The sequence below is a fragment of the Nesoenas mayeri genome (assembly GCF_963082525.1).
Source record: "Nesoenas mayeri genome assembly, chromosome: 3".
In the NCBI taxonomy this organism is placed as follows: domain Eukaryota; kingdom Metazoa; phylum Chordata; class Aves; order Columbiformes; family Columbidae; genus Nesoenas; species Nesoenas mayeri.
The window spans coordinates 48,922,914-48,945,204 of NC_137544.1; the positions used below are offsets into that span (position 1 = coordinate 48,922,914).

Consider the following 22,291-nt stretch of genomic DNA (forward strand, 5'->3'; position numbering starts at 1 on the left):
CATCAAATTGAATGCAAGATACATTGTATATTAAAAACAGAATAACACTTCTAACTACGTACATTTTAACTATATACATAGTAGGTAGAGCACATGGGTGCATTCATTCAAATAAGCAGCACTCCAGTTGAAATGTTTGCATTCTAAAGTTTTACTTGCAGGACTGTAAGAGCACTGTCCAACTCAGATTTTTTTTTTTTCCTTTTCACTTTTGTTGAAGTATTTCCAGTTCAAAATCCTTTGATACTCATCGCAATCACCAAAACTGACACTGCTGATGGGATATTCTGCATGCTAAGCAAGCTGTTAAATGCCAACAATCAAATGTAGCTTAATCTGAACTATGCAAATCCTAAGTGTTGGCTGTTTGCCTTTGTTCCATGATTGAAGATTTAATCACTTACTGACTTAATAGTATGTCTCTCCTCAAACTCAGTTCTTGTAAGTCTGTAAAGCTTGAGTGCAACAGCTGCACAAAGACAGCATGAGCAACCAGAGTGCATCTCTGTTAGCTGCAGTGAATTTCTCCCTTAATTTCACCTGATTAAAATCGTAGTCCTTTACCCAAACAGTTAACTGTCACTCTCATGTTTTTAGGGAGTCACAAATTATATGTCAGTGCTATTCATTAATCACATTTCTCAAAAGTCTGATTAATGTAAACTAAGATACAATCAACCCAGACCTGAGGTTTATATTTGCTGTAAACCATTAACATAATTTCAATGAAATGCTTTTAGAAGTTAAGGAAACCATGTCCAACACAAACATTAAAACAAAACAACAACAAAACAAACAAAACCAAACCAACAAACAAACAAACAAAAAACAAAACCCACAACAACAACAAAAACCCAACCATGGAAATGGAAAAGCAAGCAGCCTAGAATTACAACTTTTCTAAATCCAGCTTGTGACAGAGACCATCTCTCTCAAGTATGTGCTGAATAAGTACCTCCAATTTTGTCAAACAGGTCAATGCTATTCACTCAAAACCGAGAAACAGATGAAAACTTGTTTTTTGTCTCAATTCCATTAATAAGTACTACATAGAAATGACTTAGGTATTCTTTCTTATAATTGAAGACAGCAGAATGAATTAAGATACAATATTTAAACAATACAAAGAACAAAATAATCTGAAATACAAAGTAGTTGGATAAAACTATTTTAATGCAGGTATACTAAATGCAATTCTTTTGTCACATAAGAGAGGGACAAAACAGTTGAGGTTAGAAGGAATCGCTGGAGATCACCTAGTCCAACCTCCCTGCTCAAAACAGTCACCTAAAGGAGGGTACCTATGACCTAGCCTAGTATTTCAGTTGTGTTGTGTTTGTGGGTTGGTTTTGGTTGGGTTTTTTTTGGACTCTAGTTTCTACATAAATGTATTTTGACAAGCCATCCAATCACAGTTAACCTTAAGCTCAACAACAAAGAGAAGCAAAAGAAAAAGCAGTGAAGGTAGTTTTTCTTCAAGGAAATAAATATCATTAAACTTCACAAGTAACGTGTATGCCCTATGACTGCAGCATCCTGAACTGACAGTAATTCTATCAGTAAACCTGAAGTTTTACAATACTTATTTCAGGAAAGTGATTCCAAATCTAAGAGTTTGCTGCTGTTTAGTTCAATATCCACACACATATGTTATTTTACTCATTTTATTGACTCCATCACCCTGTCTGGGCTCTACATCTTTCAGAATGCGAATAAAATGCATATAAATACGGTATAATTTTCTAGAGCTCAGTGAAGAGTAAACAGTAAAGTACTCTGACTTTTTAGAACATCAGTATTGGCACTCAAATTGGCATAGTTTTAAGAATGGGTTAGATCATACCTCAGAGCTATTGTTTCAAGGTTTCTGACAGCAAAAGCAGACAGCATTTTATTGGATTGATTTGGTTTTGGTGTTGAATGCTTCCTTGCAACTACAACGACAGAACTGGTTCTCATTTGAAAACAAAGTTAAAATGACAAATGAAAAAACACAAGTATACCTCTTATGTCCCCTGAGATTGCTGCTATTATTTTAAGAAGTTGGGCTTTACACAAAATCCTGCTTAAACTGAAGATGGCAAAGAATAGCATATATTAAACAAACCTGCATAAAAAATTCCAGTAACAGAAATTTTTTTATTAAGGTTTTGAAAATTTATGTCTACTGATTATCATGTTTAGAAAAAGGAATAAAATATCTATACAAGTTTAATATAAGTATTTAAATCTTAGTATATTAAGTCTTTGAGTTGAAAGGGTCATCAAAAGCAACAGGACTACTCAAAAATGCAAGAGAACTAGTGTTTGCAATGCATTGAGACAATATTCATCATCTAGCTGGATCAAAGTTAAGTTCTCACTTTTTGTCTGTAATCTGTTTAAAAGCAACATATTTTAGTAATACAATGGAGGACATCCCACATTTAAGATACCCACAGGACTTCATTAAGCTCCTCACTACAACCTGGTAACTGAAATCACAACATCCAAACAAAATGCAGACATCTCACTTATCAAAGGTCCATGTGGACTAAAGGTTTTTGTACAAAAGCAGCATTAGCACAGATCTGACAAAAAACGTTACAAAGTAAACATTTGAAACCAGTTTATTCCATACTAGTTGGTTTTCTTTAGTGGTTTTATTGCTTTTTACCCAAGGGCTTACAGAAAAAAGCATTTTTTTTTCAGCTGATGGTAGAATACACATATGGTAATCTTCCCAAACCACTGTTTTCCCATGCTACAACTACTGAAATAGCAGAAGCTAGCCCTAAAAGAAAACAAAGAGGACTAGAAGCTACTGAACATATTTTGCTTTTCATTGTCAGAGAAATTATTGTCTCCATCTCTTTGAAAATATATTTTGCTTTATTCACGTGTGCTCAGGTACTCTTGCAGCTAGTTACCACATCAAGAACTCAAAGATTAGCAACTGAATCTGAAGACACAGGTTAACCTTGTAAAGCACCATTCAGTGACTCTGCATCTCCAATACTGTTTTTTTCATCCATGTACCTCTAGTAGTATGTTCCACTTTTCATGCTGAGATCCGCTATGACCTTATACCAGCAGAACACATATTCCATTTCTCATGTTTCAGATTTGGAAATATTTGGATTTTGTTTCCAGTACTGATGGTATCACTTTTATTCTGGACAATTACATCTATTTCACTGTCCCAGATCCTGGTCCTTTCGAGAAAAAGGTTTAATTCAATCCTTCAAACAATAATTATGAGATTATTAACAATGACTTTAAGAAACAACTGACACACTTAAACTTGTTCAGGCATCCAGAACAAAAGAACCTGGAAGTACTAATAGCAAAGTTCAGGACAACAAAGAAAAGGATATATTTTTTTATTCACAATTAGGCCAAAAGGTGAAAATACAATAATGTAGATTCAAACTATTTAGATCAGATTACAAGTGCAGCACTGTGCCAATTTATATATTAGAACTTTCTTCTACTTTATTTTGTATTTTTATAGATATTAAAAGCATTTTCCCAAGCCTCACTGGAAATCAATGGAAAAAACAAAATCTGAACTCTTAACACCCTAATCATCAGACTGTTGTTCAACGCTTACTCTTCCAGTGGACATTCAAACACTTGGAGAACTGGAGGAAACAGACCATAGCCAGAAATAAAAATCTTTAAAAGTATTTTGGATATTTAAGACCAACACTAAACTGATTATTTCAAACCCTAGTCAATTAACTTAAATATATTAAAAGTAAAATAAATACAAAGGGTACAGAGAGCAAAACACAGACCAACAGGAACGTCTCACATAGGTGTCTACTACATCACAGTATTAATAGTGATGGCTGTGGACTGGGAAATCAACCTGAAAACCTTGTATTAAGAGAAAGTAATAGTAAGTCTTGTGCAACTAAAATTAAGCTACTAAAACTTCTCGGTCTCTAGCCCTTTAAGAGACAAAGAATTCCTTCATTTCTAGGAAAAACAGAAAAGAGTTACCATCAAAACCACCAAATGACCTTGAGATCTGAAAATACAGGTAAGGTTATTTATTTTTTGTCTTGGCTTTCATCAGAAAATCATTCATCAGTGTCACTGCGGTGTTTCTGCACTGTCCTGTCCTAAAATGAATGTTCCAGCAAATTTTAAATTCTGTTTATGACTACATATTATTAATTTCTTCATGGAAAAACAACAAAAAAAACCAAACAAGAAACACAACAAAAACTTTAAGAGAAAAAAAACAACAACGTGTTTCTTACTCTTTGATAACAAAGGCAGACTTCCAAATAAGAATAATTTTAACCCTATGCCTGTAGAAAAACTGTTCCTCTGCCTCCACTGTTGCTATTCATAGATCTCTGAGCAGCTACTAGGACAGACCAGATGACTGTAACAAATTCAAACATTTCTGGCAGAGGCACGTTTATTATTTTCCAATATGACTGTCTGCCAATTTTCCCTGTCCAGGATTTTTTTTTTTTCAGAAAAGAACTGTGCGAGCCAAACTGTGTCAGGAACTATCCTTCAAACAATTATTTCGGAAAGTGGAAGTGTACTAGCACGTATGCAGACTTGTATTTGAATATGGTTCAAAAACGTTAGAAGACACAACCCAACCAAAACGTTACTCTTCAGAAAATAAAATGCTATGCTGTGAGTCTTTGAAATAATTTATTAGTACAGAATACTCAAAATCTTTCTTAATATGTGACCAAAAAAAAAAAAAAACTTTAATGAAATAACCCGAAATTCATGAACACAGCCGTCTTTATTTCCCCTCAAAATATAATTTTTTAATAACACCTTTTGCTTTATGACTTTTCAATGCATATCCTACAATCTCTGTTTCCAGTCTACTGGTCATTAGTTTAGCTGTACAAATCCACACACGATATTATGGCATAAAGGCACATTTCTTGTGAGGAATTCTTAGAATCACTAGTGCATATAATTTAACATGATGATGGTCTTGTGACTAAGACACCTAAAGGCAAGAAAAGGAGGATGAATCCCACTTCAACTCCCTCATGACCTTGTACAAGTCATTCAGTCCCTCAGTCTTGATTTCACATCTATAACACAAAATTAAGAATTACTTAAGTATTTTAAATCATAAAATCATTTGCTAACTGCATACATGGTATTCAAACAGAAATGCAGTCATGCAGCCTACATATGGGATAAATGCTCAAAGAAATATCTTTAGAGTACAGTTAAAAGGAAGAAAAGACAAACATCTTTCCAAAGGTTCTGCATATGATTCTCAGCTTTCAATCTGAACATAATCTTGAAAGGCCAACTTGAAAGAATTATTCTCTTGCAAGAGTTTAATCCAATTTAAAATAACTCTAATTAGTAAAAGCACAACGCAATGACCAAACAGAGATATTGCTTTAAAGGGCAGTGTTTTGACACGTCAAGTCTTTTGATTTATCTTGCTATTACCAGGTTTTCAGGTCTTGATGTATAAAATTTTGTTTGGGACACGAACTAGGGAGTTGTGCGAAAGACAAAAACCTGCACAAAAAAATAGTAATCACTTACAAATTACGGTCCTAAAAAACTAAAAACTTAACCTCATACACAAATCACAAATGAGAATGTGGGTTCTGCTTATTGTCTCCTCCAAATAAGTAACCACTCTTGACAATTACACATTAGAAAAAACACAGGACTCCAATTATTGTTTCTAAATAAAAACATTTGTAGCCCATTTCTATTGAAAAAAATGGCTGTAAAGGTGGAACTCCTGGAGGTAGTGAGAAATACACTGTTTTACGGGAACTGGGAATGTTATATACCTTTGAAAAATCAAGTCTTTATGTTATGGAATCACATTAGCCAGATTGTCTGTTGGCAAACTTCCTTGCACCCAACTGAAGAATTGTCCTTTGAAATTTTAATAATGTTTTGAATACTAAAGAACTGTCTTAAAACAAAGAAAGATCTAATACATTATTTCCAACAAAAATGGTGAGTTAACAAAAATCTTTAAATGTGACATTTTGACACATTAATCTTGCTATTGTGGCTGCTACTTTTCAACAGTTAGGGATCGAGATCTCTGTTAACAGACAATAACAGAACATAAATATTTGTCTCCCTACTGGTAAAAGTGCCACTCAATTCTAAATAAATATTAATCATCATCTTTACTGCATTTCTCAATTTTCACCTTTCACCTAATAGAAATTATGAGTTTCAATTGTGTCCACAGTTCCTTTTGTAACAGTTTATTTCTCACTTTCAGGAAAAGATAATTATTTTCATCACATTATTTACTAAGAGTAGAGAGTGTCTGATTTTTTTAAACAGATTTCTTAACTGCTTGAGCAAATTCTAAAGTCTTTTGTCTGTGATTTGGCCTATGTAGAAACACCCACTGAGTCTCATGAGATATGATTTTTAGAAGCCTTTTTAAAGCTAAATAGTTCAACATACAGCTTGGCAATGAGCAACAATGATGACCAGTTGCAACTGAGCTTATTTTAAAATGTGACCAAAGTTTCTGAACAGAAAAAGAACTCTTAACCTCGGTGTGCAACTACAAAAACAGTCAAAAAGCAACAATTTTCACTACAGGTGAAACATATGCTTCATTAATTCAGAGCTGAACTTCAACTATCTCACAAAAGAGAAATTACCTCAGATCAGATTTACATCTGAGTTAGGGATGAGTGTACACAGAAGCTATTTGCCAGAAAAACACCTCTTCATGCAGTTGGTGCCTTATCCTTTTACATGGCCAGCCTCCAATATCAACTTGGAGATTTCCTTGTTCTAAATCCTGGCAGCCACTAGGACACAGGTTGAAGAAAAAACACTTTCTCCTTGTAAAACATGTAATGCATAATTGTGATTAATTCTGTTGGTTAACTGAAAACTATTTAAAAAAATAGGGGAAAAAAAAGTCAACACAATGGGTTAAAAAAAGACTGCTTCCTTAAATACAAAAAATGTGTATTCTTTCAATTCTGATCCAAGCTTGCAAACAATAATATCAAAGTTCCTTTATATTATGTTTAAATAATCACAATACATTAGAGAGTCAAATTAGAGACTGCTTAACACTCAGTGCTTTGGAAAAAAGAATCATTGTAACTAGATACTGTAAAACAACTACTGTACTTAGGAATATGTAATCTTGTTTTCTTTCATAAAGTGACTTTTTTTAAGATGTTACAGAGAACTACACAGATTTCTTTTAAAAAGGAGAGAACAAAAGTACTACAAGGAGGAAAGGGAAATTGTACTTTTAAAAATAAATTTTTATTATTTCAACAGTAATCACAACTAGGATTTCATGGTTTATTCCTTAGATGAACACAGGAAAGAATTTGGGGAGTTATAATTAAGGTCCAATTCACTACCATTAGGACAACCACACTGTGCCATCCTTTTCACCAGCACTGTAAGTTTCACAGAAAAATCTACCCAAGAAGTAACAAAGCAACACAGAGATTTTGGCTGGCACCAGTGAAAATAACCTATTTTAAAGAATATTTAGAAAACTAACGCCAAAACAAAAGAACTGGCATCACTTTTATAGAAGTTTACTAGAAGACACTCCTTTCGTATAGGTGACGCTATCACCCTTAATTACAAGTTTCATCTTTAAACCGATTTTAAATGGTATTTTCCCAAACATTTTAATTTTCCTTAACAAACCCACACCAACAAATGAAACATACACTTCAAAGTACAATCACAAGAGACTGCACTCATAATCACTCTGGTATTGACAGAGCCAAAGCTTCAGTGGATACCCCTCCCTACCACATATCCCATCTCTCCTAAAAGCTATACGAAAATAAAGGACATCAATACAACAATACATCAATACAACAGCTGCAGAATTTTCCCATTATTACTTATGCACAAAAAAGGTGAAAAGATAGAGTTATGTTAAATTTTAACATCCAATATCTTGTTGAAAACTGTCACAAGATTTGTAGCAGCTATACTACATTCTGCTCTGTCAAAAAGACTGTGATTCTGGGTATGCATTTAAATATACAATTTACAGATACTGAAGAGCCAGGCTTATATGTCAGAATGGCAAAGTATACCTAGCTCCATCACATCTAGTTACATTAAGGAATGGCTGGTATCTATAAGAGCTCACTGCATATTTGAAGAAATAAAGAAACCATTTAAATAACATTTAAAATGAAAAAATTGAGACTCATTCATGAATGCAGACTTCTAGTTCCCCAAGTTTTAGGTGCTTTTTTGGTCTTTTCTTTCTCTTCATATATATCTATAGATAGATAAATATATCTATATAGATATAGATAGATCTATATCTATCTATATATATATATTCCTGTAATCCTCACATGAATATACTACCTCTAGTACTAGCAGTATCCTATTTTACTGTTTGGATAAACTGAAACGCCAGAATTCTTCTGCAGAGCTTCAGTGTGTGCAATATTTCAGAACACACAACTAGTAAAAAATCATCTGCCCTCCTTTAGGTGCTCACTGCAGCATCAATAAGCAGCTCACAAAACAGTAAGTTATTTTCAGCTTTAGAACAGCTGAAACCTCAATTACACTATGCTAACAAAGATTCCAATTATTTGAGGACAGACTGAGTCTACCTCTATTAAAAAAACCCCAAAACAAACACCCCTCCTCCCTTGCAAAGTCTCTTCAGCTCTGCAAACATATTGCATGAGTCTTTCTCCTTCTCTTACCCCTTCCCCACAATTCTAAGTGACTTCCTAGTGTAAAAGTACTAACAGATAACAACACTGTGCATTCATCCAAAAACAAGCCAAATAAAATGAAATTGCTTCAGAAAGCAACATTTATGCAATGTGATGACTACAACACCAAACTTTTAGACTAAGAAACTCCTTTTCAATACTCTGCACTATAAACCACTTAAAATCTTTAACTAAATATAAAAGAAAAAAAGGAAAGCTACTGGGTTTGAAAACTCATCAATCTATCTTAAAGGCATGTACAGAGATTTAACTGTGTGATCAAAGTTTCAACTGATGGCTGTTGCAGAGCAGCTGTAAAAACAGCTGAAGTCTCATACTACTCAGTTTTAAATATTACTTGTGCTTCTCCTGACCCTTGTATACCAAATTATGTATCTTCAGATAACAAAAGGATTACACCTCAATCTTAGTCACCACATTTTCTCCCAAACCAACTTCTTACTAAAGGTTCTTTGGACAACTCCACTCCGATCTACTGCTGTTTTTCCATCACCATTTTACCTTCATAATTTCATTGTGAATGCATGAGCTTCTGCCTCTCACGACCAAAGTTCTGCTATCAAAATACCAAGTCTCTGGTCACAAGGGTACTGTAATCACTCTCCTTTAAAAAACTATAGAATTCAAATATTCAGTGAAATTAAATGGTTTACTGTGAGCCAGATAGCTACAGAAGCCAAATTGTTAATAAAATTAAAACACTCCACTGTTAGTGATTTCCACAGCGAATGATATTCTGAAAAAGCCAAAGACTAACTTGGAAAGAATAAGATGTTGCTAAGGTTTTCTTTCAACAAATCAAGCTTACACAAAACAAGTGAAGATTTTTATGGAAGCAATTGAAGAACACAACAAATGAACAGGCTACAGAAAGCCCATCTACACTAAAGATGATCAGTTGAAGAAGTGACCTGTTTCTCACTGTGTGTGTTTTTTCTTCTGTTTTCAAATCCACCACATATGCACCTACATTACGCAGACCCACCTATCTTTCTCTGCCAGTAAAAAATGTATTTTCTTGTGCATGTATCACACTGCAGAGGCAGGCTTGAAGTCTGGCTGGTTTTGTTTCATTTCTATTGATACACTGGGAAGATGAACACCAGATATTTAGAATTTATTGCCACACTCTTTAACCTAAAAATAACAATACAAATTTTCACGAAAGTACGTAACACAAAATGTGCTCACAAACTGCACAGTGCTCATGAGAATATTGTACTTCTCTACTATGTTCTACACCTCTTGGACAGATCTCAGTCAGGGGGGGACTTTGTTTTCTTTCTCTCTTCTCTCACTGCACAGAGCAATAAACCTCACATAACACCTCATCTCCTTCCAGCCACAAGTCTGGAGATAAGAAATTCCAGGGGATGAATCAGCCCCACAGGCCAAAGCAAGTGAAACCAAAAGGGAGCAGCCTTAGATAACTGGTCCCTGTTGTTGCAACTCCAACATCAGTATTTTCCGCAGTCCTGGCTCTCAGCAGTCTGTTCTCCAACCACCCCTCCACAGCTCACCTCACATGCTCTACATATTCCTTTCCATTTCCAGCCTTCCTTTCAACACATCCTCCCTTCCTCCTGTTTTTCCATTCATGCAATTCCTCCTACAAAATTCCACTTCAAAATAATAACTGACAATATTGCCATGCCATCTGTTTTCATAACATATCACTCTTTCTACACCTTTTAACACTCTGTTTATACAGAACATAATTTTTTGAGTGAGGACTATCCACCATTATCGGCATACCACCTAAAACAACTGGTTTCTATTCTTAAGTCTTTCATCTTTAATATAGCAGTGGTTAAAAATGACTATTTATTTCCTTGATTAGGTTTCGAACTGCTGGCATAAGAACACAAGCTCACCAAACCTGACATGCTGGCACAATCTGTAAATGCTTAGCAGAACATTATTCTGTTCTTCCATCTATCTTAAGGTTGGTGGTTTGTTTTGTTTTGGGATTTTTTAATGCATCTGACTCAAAACGGGAATCTAGATTGTAAAGATACTAAATTCATCTCTGCATGGGAACTGTAGGTTTACAAACATACATGTGAACAAATTCCTTAAGAATCATACATTAAAAAAAACATAATAAAGAATTACCTGAATTATCACGGCGACTTTATGCACAACTTTATGTACAAAGTATGCCACTTTACTGAAGTATGTAAAGCATGGGACAATTTAAAATTGTGTTTCTGATACAGAACATTGTTTTAGTCAAATGATGACATATATTCAGTTATTTTACGTCATTCCTATGTTTTCTGTTCAGGTAAAACATGCCATCAAAATCCAGAAAATACAAACCCAGGATTTATTACTTAAACATAGTCATACCGCACTGGAGATATCTACATAAAAGTTTTATAAACACTACAAAACAAACCTTGCTGTAATCAGAAATGAAATTAAGTGCATATACTTTCACCTCAGAGGATGGCGTGTTAAGGAAGAGATAACAACAAAACACACACAGGAGAGCTCTAGAACAGATTTGACTGGTATGCAGCAGGGAGAAAAATGAAACTTAAGTGAGAAGAAGCAGCCTTGTTATAATGGAATACAGAGGACAGTAATTTGTGGTGTACTCTAGAGGTCAATACTAAGGCAAATATTGTTTAGCATCTTCATTAATGACCTGGACATTGAACAGGTGCACCCTCAGCAAGTTTGTAGATGATAAAATTTGGAGGAGTGCCTTATACACCAGAGGGTCGTGCTGATATTCAGCAGGACCTTGACAGGCTAGAGAAACAGGCAGAGAGGAATCTCATGAAGCCCTACAAGGGGAAATGTAAAGTCCTTATCTGGGGATAAACAACTCCATATATCACTACGGGCTGGAGGCACGCTGTCTGGAAAGCAGCTTTGCAGAAAAGGACCCAGGGGTCTTGGATGAACACCAGCCAGCAATAAGCCTCAACTGCAAAGAAGGCCAACAGTGTCCTGAGCTGCATTAGAAAGAACAACACCAGCAGGTCAAGGGGTGTGACCCTTACCCTCTACTCAGCACTAGTGAGATGCATCTGGAGTGCTGGGTCCAGATCTGGGTTCTCCTATACAAGAGAGACATGGACATACTGGAGCCAGGCCACGAAGATGATTAAGGGCTCGGAGCATCAGACATACAAGAGAAGGCTGCACAAGCCAGGATTTTGTAGCGTTGAGAAGGACTGGGGCAGAGGAAAAGGGTCTTATTAATGTGTATAAATACCTGATAGGAAGCAGTAAAGAAGAGTTAGTCTGACTTCTCAGTGGTGTCCAGTGAATGGACAAGAGGCAATTGGCACAAACTGAAACACTAGAAACAAAGTTTTCAGTGTTCTTTCTTGTTTGTTGTTGGTTTTGTGATTTTCTTTGTTGTTGTTGTTGTTGCTGTGGGTTTTTTTTCCCTTCCCCCCATGCCCCCAAAGTCAAACAGCTCAAAATTTACCATCTTTGATACCAAGTATTTATAAAAATAGATTCGTTTTATCTCAATGTAAGAAACTGCCTGTAATCTCTCTTAATGTCCTATAGACAGGAAGATAGGTTGCACTGCTTACAAATGTGAATGACATAAAACCATTTGCTTAACGGTCAATGGATAAAAACATACAAGAACATGATGGAAGATTCATCTGCAACAAAATATTTCGTAACATTTTAGCTAGGTTAAATAGGTAACTGTTTAAAAGCAGATATAAAAGCTGCTGCATTGAGAACTCCAGAAAATAGCCTTCTCATCTGGATAATAAATATAATAGGGGTGGCAGCAATAAAAATTTGTTCATTACTGATCTGAAGGCAGTACTTGCAGAAATGAGGGCTAAATCAGTTTCCAATTCCCACTGCTTAATAAGATCTTTGCTATACAGAAACCCACCTAGGTAGTTTCAAACACAAAATGAAAGACTCATTATACATCTCATTATACAAAACTCAGAAAACTTGTATTGTAAACCTCCCCTGAGGAGTAATGCCAAGTATTATGGATTAGGTGCAACATTCCACAGCCCTTTCAACATTCACACTCAGTACTGCATGTTGATATTGCACCTAAAATAGGACATACAGCCTTGCTGTAGTAAACACTGGTTTAGTCAGCAAACAGTACAGAGACACAACTTGAATTTAAATAAGCAGTGGTTACTCCTATTTTCTCTGTAATTTTTAGGAAAATAATCTGTCACTGAGGGACAAACCCAACCTAGCAATGACCTCTGTAGTGAATATTCTTTATTCTTTCCAAATCTAAGTCAGTTTTCACTAACACCACTAAAATCTTCCAGTAACTTTTACAGCTGTAGGGTAATCAACTGAAAGACAGCTACCTGGCAACCTTTCCACACCATTTGGATGTAACTGTTTGCCTGGACATATGAACAGGCTGTACAGAGCACCTGGATATTCTCTGCTGACAAGAGTAATCTCAGTAATCACAGAATGATTGACGCTGGAAGGGACCTCTGGAGGTCACCTGCTCCAAACCCCCTGCTCAGGCAGGGCCACCTAGAGACAGCTGCTCAGGACCATATCCAGATGGCTTTTGAATATTTCCAAGGACAATGACTCCACAATCTCAGAATCTGAGAAAGCATGTACATGTGCACCAAGGTCACATAACATGAACTCAAACACGCAGTTAACATGACAGACTACACATGTACAAGCCAGAGAAGAAGTTATCCAAAACAGCCATCTGCACACTGATCACAGAAAGGCTGGAGCATACAGACATCAAATGGTTCCCTAATAAGCCATGAGGCCCACCCCAGCCAGCGTGAAGTTTTATTTAAATGCTCTGCCAAAAAAACAAAAAACCCGCAAAACTTTTACACACCTTATAACTTCTCTGTAATAAAAAGCAACTCGTGAAAGAAAAGAACCTTAACAAACATGCATGAATGAAGGCTGTGCAAACACTGGCATTTCAATCAGTCCCTGTATCTAGTACAAACTTTCCTAATATTTGTTTAGATTCTTGTATATTTTGGGTTCCATCCCCAGTTACAGTAAGCAACTGTACCACAGGCTCAAAAATACTGCCTGTTTGGAAGCTCACATAGTTGATTATTCTGCTGCATTCCCCAAAAATATTGTTTTTACCAGAATACACATAGGTATAATGAATAACAGTGCAATTACAGCCTAACTATTCAGATTTCATGGCAGATCTTAGCAACCAGTCCCCAGACCTGATTAGTCAAGCCTAGGCCTTAATGTTATAATTGTTACCAAAACTATAGCTTTGGTCAACACATAAAGGAGCATTATTTTGTTCCTTACATTTATTATTGGGCAGGGTATTAGCACAGAAATACCACTCCTTGCAGACAGCTTCTTCACTGTACTATCAGTTCTGCTATTGATTTGATGTGGGACCTAAGCAAATCCATTCTTTCCTTTACACAGGTATACCATGCTGTCTGTTAAGAACATGTTCCTGGAATCACAGAATGGCTGGGGTTGGAAGGCACCTCTGGAGATCATCTAGTCCAACCCACCTGCTAAAGCAGGTACATATAGAGTAGATTGCACAGGAATGTGTCCAGGTGGGTTTTGCATGTCTTGAATGTGAGACAGCAATTCACTAGACAGCGAAACAATTTTTCCCCACAGAATAAATGTGATATAGAGGAGATATATACAGGAACTTAAAAAAAGCACATGATTGTAACACACAGGGATAGTGCACATGACACAGTAAACAAAGAAGAAGTAGCGAGTTCATCAGTTATCAACTCAACATCCAATGATGACAGCTGAGGGGGATGAGGTGCTGGCTTTTCAGAAGCTGGCTTTGTAATAGCTGGAGATACGGAATGCTTAAAAAAAAAAAAAAAAAAAAAAAAAGTTGACTGCAATTGTCCTGGGATTTTGATCAGCAGATCTCCCTTAATGTGAGACTGAATCTCCAGTGATCCTGTTCAGTCAGTCTGAAAGATTCCAGCTACTTCATCTATGAGACCAAACATCCACTGATTCACTGTAAATCTTTTTGTGTGAGTGTTCATGCTGCCTCTTTCCAAATGGTTACATTTTCATTGTCATCATCATACTTGTCAGAAGCTCAGCACACAAGGAGGTCAATCAAGTCAATCATGAGTAAAGGACAAAAACAGAGTAAGGACAAAAACAGGATAATGACAACAGTTAGCAAAACAGGGTATTAAATGATCAATACTGGAACTCTGAAACGAGAGACTGAGAAGAAACGGATAGCACGGTGTTACCACACCTGTCTCCTTCTTCCAGAGATTTATCTTGTCTACCCAGACTTCAAAAATTACTAAGCAGGAGCTGTTTCTCACTGAGTGTTTACACATCGTCTGGTCCTGCCAACCTCAGTTGTTATATGCATGTTCTACTCTGGTAAAAATAAGAGAGACAACTATTTTCAGGCCAGTATGTTATTTTGAGGAGACTCATTTTACACACTGAAAAAGACGACATTTCAACAAGCAGCCAAAAAGCACCCTTAAGAAGTATGTAACAGAACTGAGAGTTGTATCCAAGACAGATAAGCTGTTAGTCTACTTCAGGCACACTGATCATAAAAAACAGTCTCAAATTATGCATTAGACCAAATATAGATGCAGATACCTTGTGAAACTTCCTGAAGTCTGCAGCTGATGGAGTTCTAAGCACATAGTGTAGGTTATACACATATTTTTTGGACTGAATTACAAAAGCACAAATATACTCAGTGACTCGACCATGAGGTATTATACTTTACAGCAGCAAACAGTATATTGGTTATGAAACCAATATCTGGATTCTTGTTAGAACATCGATTTTGTCACAGTATTTTAAGGTTTATTTAAGAAACGGAATTAAAGCAAGACATATATACATGGGTACTAAATTTGTTGCTTAAAAAGTTTTGTGCCAGTTGAGCAGTTTATTCAGGCAGCCTCTCATTGCCCAAAACAACTCAGCAGGCAATCTATATAGAGTATGTAACAAATGCCTCAAAAAAAAGAAGGTTCTTAGGAAAAAACAAAACAAAACACAAGACACAAACCCCCCAGAACACACTAGAAAACACATCCTTTTAAGAACCAGGCAATTTACAAGCAAATGATCTCCAATCACATAATTGATAAAACTCAAACATAGAAAATAATCTCAGAAAAAATATACTAGCTCAAGTTCCTCACTCCTACTCCATCCTTGCTCACATCTCACAGAAGCTACAAACCTCTGGAGAAAAGAGAAACAAATGGACATGAGGCTATTTTTCAAACAGCTCTTCAGAAGTACAAGAGGCCTGCCAGTTCAAGATGCAGAAATGGTATGCTGGAAGTGTAGATCCAATGGACAATGCTGAAAATCTTCTGGGCCATGCTGCAGTCCACAGAATAACCCCCTATCAGAGGTTGCATGTTGGTATATTTTGGGAGAGGGTGTGAAAAGGTAAGGCAGAGGCACAAGCCTCCCAATGGCTGTATCCTGTTTTCCATCCTCATACCCTTACTATGAAGCCACAGAAGGGACTGGAAGACTGTTAATGAGAAGTGACCACCTCTCAGAAATGAAATACGTGAAGTAGTGGCAACTGGAATGATGCTCAGCTGTGAATATTGGGGTAATGAAGTGAGGATGCCATGGGGAATGACCATTGTGGGACACAGTCTGAAATGGCAGCAAAAAATGAGAGAAGAAAAAAGCATAGAAAACAGCGAGTTCCTGCAATGAGCTCATTCCTTCTCAAGTGAGCAGCAACAGAGGAAAGACACTGGGATGGGATCAGATATACAGCCTAGCCAGGTCAGTGAAGGGGGAAAGGGGAGGGAAGAACAAAAGAAAGAAGATAAGCAGGCCCCCTCACTGAGTCATACCAGAGCTACTGCTGCTGGAAAGAAGCCAGATTTCAGCTGGAGTATTTGCCTCTGTTTTTTTCCCTTCTCAGAAAACCAAGAAGTGAAGCCACCAAACTTAGACATCTCTCTGAAACATATTCAGATTCTGCTGACTGTAAAACCCACTCTAAATTACACCTAGCCTCAGAAAAGCTCAGCATCAAAAGCATGCAAGAGTAACACAAAAACACCCTCTTCTCTGCCTGAGTTTTTGTGCTGCTTGAAGATTCATTCTTGAATCGGTGATTTCACAATGTAAAACACAAAACGCTTCAAAATAGACAAATATATAAAGTGGCAGTGGAGGACAGTAGAGCTACATTATTCTTCAAATTACACACTGATTTTTCTCATGCAAATTCCTAATTTGCCTTCTCCAAAGACCCTCCTGTTAACTGAACATACCTTTCTCAGCCTAATACCCTTCAAAAGCAATTTTAAAATGTGTACGTATTTCCATAAAATTTATCACATGTATGAGCCTCAAATCAAGCCCAAATTAGAATACCGATTTTTAAAAAATATTTCAGATAGTTTCATTATCATACACCAACAGATATCTTGTGTATGGTTTACGATTAGTGTTCTCAGCTACTTATACTCAGTCTTGTTAAGTAAAGTGATAATTTAGCCATCTCAGCTCATTAGTTATGTCTCTCCTAACATGACATCTAGTCTCACCCTGGTTTTTTTATGGATGGATTTGCAGTCTGGCTCTGTCTTCATGCAGTTGAATAAGCAACAGACAGAAATACCCAACTGAGCATTCACATACTTATTTTGAAGCAGTCAGTGAAATCTTGAGAAGAGATTCCAAGAGCTTGAAATGGCCAAAAGTTAGTAGGAAATAGATCACAGCTTTTGATACCCAGATACAGCACAACTTAGCAACAGGAATGACAGTTCAAGAATTACCAATTAAACAGAAGACCATACGTAAACAGAAAATTCAATTTTCATTATGGTTTCCTTCTAATAAACAGGCCTTGCAATTTCTCAGAGGTTTTTTTTAAATTTTCTTTTAATAAAAAGCATTTATAAAAATGGCTAGGTAGCAGAAAAGAAATACTGCCTGATAAAATAATTAAATTTTATTTCATAGTTGAGCATTACCTAGTGAATTAAAACCTATTGTTTTTAAATATAAGGAGCAATATTACAAGATTCCTTTAGAGATACAAAGACTACTATATCAAATAATATCTACGACCTTATACAACAAAGCATGAATTCAACACTGATTTCATTGTATTATCACCATGGTAGTGTTGTAGCATTTCTGAAATTATACTTTTGTGCAAGTCACTATGTCAACAGACGTGCCAGTCTGCTTCAAGCAGAAAATAGCTAAAATGGAAAGAAATGGTTCAACCAGCTAAGATGCATTCAAACATAAATTCTAGTAGTACTTCACTTCACCTTTTGCTATTGTAGTCAGAATTTTACTCTATGCATTCCACAGAACAGAAAATAGTAGGTGGATTTTTAGGCTTAAACAAAATTTTGATATCTTCCCTTTCAAGCTCTTATTACGCACAGATGTAGGACCTCAAGAGATGACTTGCATAGTCTTCTAAAATACGAGGTTTCTTCTTTAAAAGACCTAAAGAAGTTGTCAAACATTACTGCCAACACAGACCCTTCTTGGAGTTCATCCATTATTATTAATTAAAAGTCTAGGTTTTACCTCCCCCAATTGCCATACCATAAACCACTTTAATTTTATACATTGTAACAGCAAACCTTTGCAAATCTATTGTTGAGTACAGGACTACAAAAGAGCCCTCAAAGAACAAAACATCGGCAATCCTTGTCATTCATATAGCTCACTGAGCATAACACCTCCATAAGAAGGCTGCAGAAAGCATAGGTAGGTGCCTTCAGAACCAACATCTGTAGCTGATACTAGACACAAGACACGCTGCTGCTAAACGTTTGACTTTCTAAACATCTGCATAAGCCACTTCCACATACCAATCAATCCCCTTTCACTCAGCAGGTGGAATTTGGAGTCTGTTCTGAACCTGACTCCTAATTAGCTGCACAGCATGGAAACACAGCTTTAAACATACAAAGATTCATGCAGAGTTAATCATGCCGGAGGTGAAGGAGCCTATACAGACGTAGTGCTTTGTTGTCATGTAGGCAGTATGGCAACTGAGCACCTTTCCTGCAGGCAAGACATACATGTTAAACCCAATGAGAAAGGGTTATTCTTATCCAGACCAACTCAATTAAAGATAAGCCATCACACTGCCTGGAAACCAAACAATAAGTACACCTCATTGTCACATACAATATGTTAGAAGTTGGTTTTACTATTTATTTTTCCTCAAAAGAAATGTCAATTTAGATGTGATTTACTTAATTTCATTACATATTTCAAGTCTCAAATAAATAATTGGATGGCTCCCTCTCTGAGGTCATACGCATTACTTCTGACAATGACTGCTTAGGTTCAACACTCCTGAAAAAAAAGAAAGAATTAGATTTGCCTCCTTTTTTAAAAAAGGAAAAAAAATAACATAGTGAGGTAATACGTTCTTGAAGCTTATTAGCAAACACTACTAAAGGTACAGAAAGGAAAGAAGCCCTTAAAAAGGTTAACAAGGAAATAAATAGAAGACAGCCAAGTCACACTTCCTTTGCAGACTGTAGTGAAGTGTCTTCTCTAACCAAGATGAATTAGAAACACTTCTATTATGCAAACTATTATTAAAGTTTATGGTTTGGGAAGCCAGGGATTTCCTACTGTGTTCCTAATAGTCGGACAACTAAACTACTTCACTGTTTACTTTATGATGCCACATTCATGATACGGCATAGCCTAAACACTTTCTTAAAAGAAAATAAGCCTTAATGAGTTAACCACACGCACACACAGAAAGCCTGCTACCTGCCAGACAACCTCAGGCTCTACATTTTTTAATAATGAAATAGCTACTCATGCCATTACATAAATATTATTACATAATATCTCCTTTGTATGCAAAATTAGAACTACAATAAAATAGGCCCCACTATTTCAATATTGTACCTATTAATCCCAGTCATCCACTTAATAATTTGGAGCTGTAGATGCATCAGATCACAATAGCTTTAATATCTCACATTCCTCTGTGCTTAAACAGAGAACAGACAGATAATTCTAGATTTAAAAAAATCACCACCAACAAAAGAAATCTGCTCTATTATAGTAACTGGGTAAAGGGAATAATATCATTACTGTGCTTTTTTATTACTTTTTTTGTTAATCTTACCTAACATGTAATGTATACGCTAATACCTCATTTTCAACATGTAAATCAATCAAGTATGCAGAAAAACCTTAATTCCCAAGGTCAGCATTATACAACGTAAGTATAAAGAGATCACAAGCAATGATGTTTAACATGTCCAACATCTCAAAGAACAGGGTTTCCCAAACTTAATATTTTATGTATGGGTAAACTACAGTAAATGTTAAATTCATTATAAATTTGTTCTGATGGTCAGAAACATACTCGAGAGGTGCAAAGACTATAACCATGAGTCCATAAACAAGAAGCAATGAAGGAGTGGGATGTGACACTAGGAAGTCTCAGGGGGCAACATGTGGCCAGCAGTCAGGACATTCCCTTCTGCAGTGCAGCACCAATGCCTATCGCTTTATGCGATTTGTACCACGCCAGCGTAAGATCAACAGAAAAAACACACTTTGTAAGTAATGCAGAAGTCTCTCTCGTGACTACGTTCAAAGGTTTCCCCTTGTACCCTCTACTTTTCGCTATTCACCCGCAGAAACACATCTCCCGGTGTGCTGCCTTCACGCCCCGTGCCCACAGACCGTTATCCTGCCGGTTATGGGGGCGGGGGGCGCGGAGCGGGAGGCTGTTCCCGGTGTTTGCACAGCTGCCGCCCCTCGCTCGGGGCAGTCCCCACTCCGGCCGCACCGCGCACAAAGCCCCGGCGGCCGCGGGCCCTCCGCCCTGGCCCGCACCTGCAGCCCAGCGCCGCGGCACCCCCCGCCACCGGCCGCGCAAGAGGGAGAGCAGGGGCGCGGCGGGACACGACACGACACCTCATCCCATAGCGGCGTCTGCCAGGTTTCCCCACGGAGACACCCGGGCAGCTCTCCTCCTCGCCGGGGGCCGGCTGGGCCCGGCGCGCTCCGTCGCTGCCGCCGCTGGCAGGTGAGACGCGCCGCAGCGGCGGGTGGGGAGAAGGGGGGCGCGACCCAGCCACAAAGAGCAGGAGCTGCCGCCGCCTGCGCCGCGGCGGGGGGGGGGCAGCGGCGGGCCCGGCGCCAACCGAACCCGCGCCGCAGCGGGGCCGTCGGCGGCAGCGACGGGGGTCCCTTACCTGCAGGGGTGGCGCCGAAGACTCTCACGACGGGCACCCGCCTGGTCGGGGCCTCTCGGAAGTGGGACTGGCAGGGGTCCAGGCCGGGCAGCGGGCTGCCCATGTAGTAGTCGGCAGTCACGATCCGCACTGAGAACATGTTGTTCGCCGCCGCCGCCGAGGCACGCACTGAGGGAGGGAGCGAGCGAGCGCGGAGCCCGCACGGCTCCCCCCGCCGCAGCGCGCGAGCGCAGCCCCCCGCCTGCCTCTCCCCGCCCGCCCGCCGGCGCGCGCACAGCCTTGCACACAGGCGCGCGCACAGCCTCGCACGCGCCTTCTCTGTCTGTCGCTGCTCGCTCGCTCTTCCCCCCGCCGCCGCCTCCCCCCTCCTCCTGCTGCTGCTGCTGCTCCTGCTCCTCCGGGCGCGTGCGCGGCCGCGCGCGCTCGGCCGGGTGTCCCGCGGGCTCTAGAGCCCGGCCGGCCGCGAGCGCCTCACGGACAGCGCGGGCCCGTCCCCCCGCAGCAGCACGAACACCTCGGCGGCGGCTCCCCGGCCCCGGGCTGCAGCTGTTGTTGCCATGATGATGATGTCACGGACGCAACCATTGGGGGAAGGGGGAGGTGGACGGGCCGTGTGCTTGTGGGGGGGGGCGCAGCGAGGGAGGTGTCACTCCGCAGCATATACACCCACCTCCCCTTCTGCCTTACGGGTGGGCTCAGCAGACGGGGCGCGAGTGTGCGTGGGAGTGGGGGAAGTCTTTCCAGTGCTTACCACCCTCCCCGGGGGAATGGGGGGGGCCTCGGTGACTCGGCGATCGGCCGGGCGGGCTGGGGTGCGGCTGCGGAATTCCGAGCCGCGGATGGGGCGGGTTGGGGTGAGGAAGAGAGGGAGCACTGCTGGGACACGATGGGGTTAAGCTGTGTCGGCCGCCATTTTGGACGCCGAGCCGCCTCGCTGCGGAAAGGTGAGTCTCCGCACGCTGCGGGGGCTAACCAAAATTGAAAAATGTGGGCGGCCGGGAAGGGGGCGAGGAGGGAGACGGGGAAACCTTCTGCCGTCCTTACTCACAGGGCCGCGGGAGGGGGGCGGGGGAGGGGGAGTAGCGGCACCGCTCAGGTAGCGCTTCCGCCGAAGTCGGCGCCCTCTTTGGTTGTAACGGTCCCTGCGCGCGGCTTGCGGCGGAAGCGGGGGGCGAGGCCTGTGGAAGGGCGGCGGCGGTTGGTGCCGTTGCCGAGCGCGCGGGTGGCGGCGGGGTGGGGCCGGGCGCGCAGCGGCGGGGGCTGGGCTCGGCGTGTTCGCAGCCTTCCCGCCGCCCCTCCGGGCCGCTCAGCCCCGTGACAACGGCCTCCTCCTCCCCCTTCACTCGCCACCGGCCGCCGCGTTTC

At 39.5% G+C, this 22,291-nt stretch overlaps 1 protein-coding gene across 1 annotated transcript in view; it reads right to left on the reverse strand.

Moving 5' to 3' along the window:
* REV3L (REV3 like, DNA directed polymerase zeta catalytic subunit) overlaps nt 1-21,157 on the reverse strand; it is a 118,086-nt gene extending 96,929 nt beyond the window's left edge. The window contains exon 1 of the mRNA XM_080341223.1: nt 20,927-21,157. Coding sequence (XP_080197349.1) covers nt 20,927-21,065 — 139 coding nt within the window. The 5' untranslated portion in view covers nt 21,066-21,157. The remainder of the gene's footprint in view (nt 1-20,926) is intronic.
* Nucleotides 21,158-22,291: the final 1,134 nt, after the last annotated feature.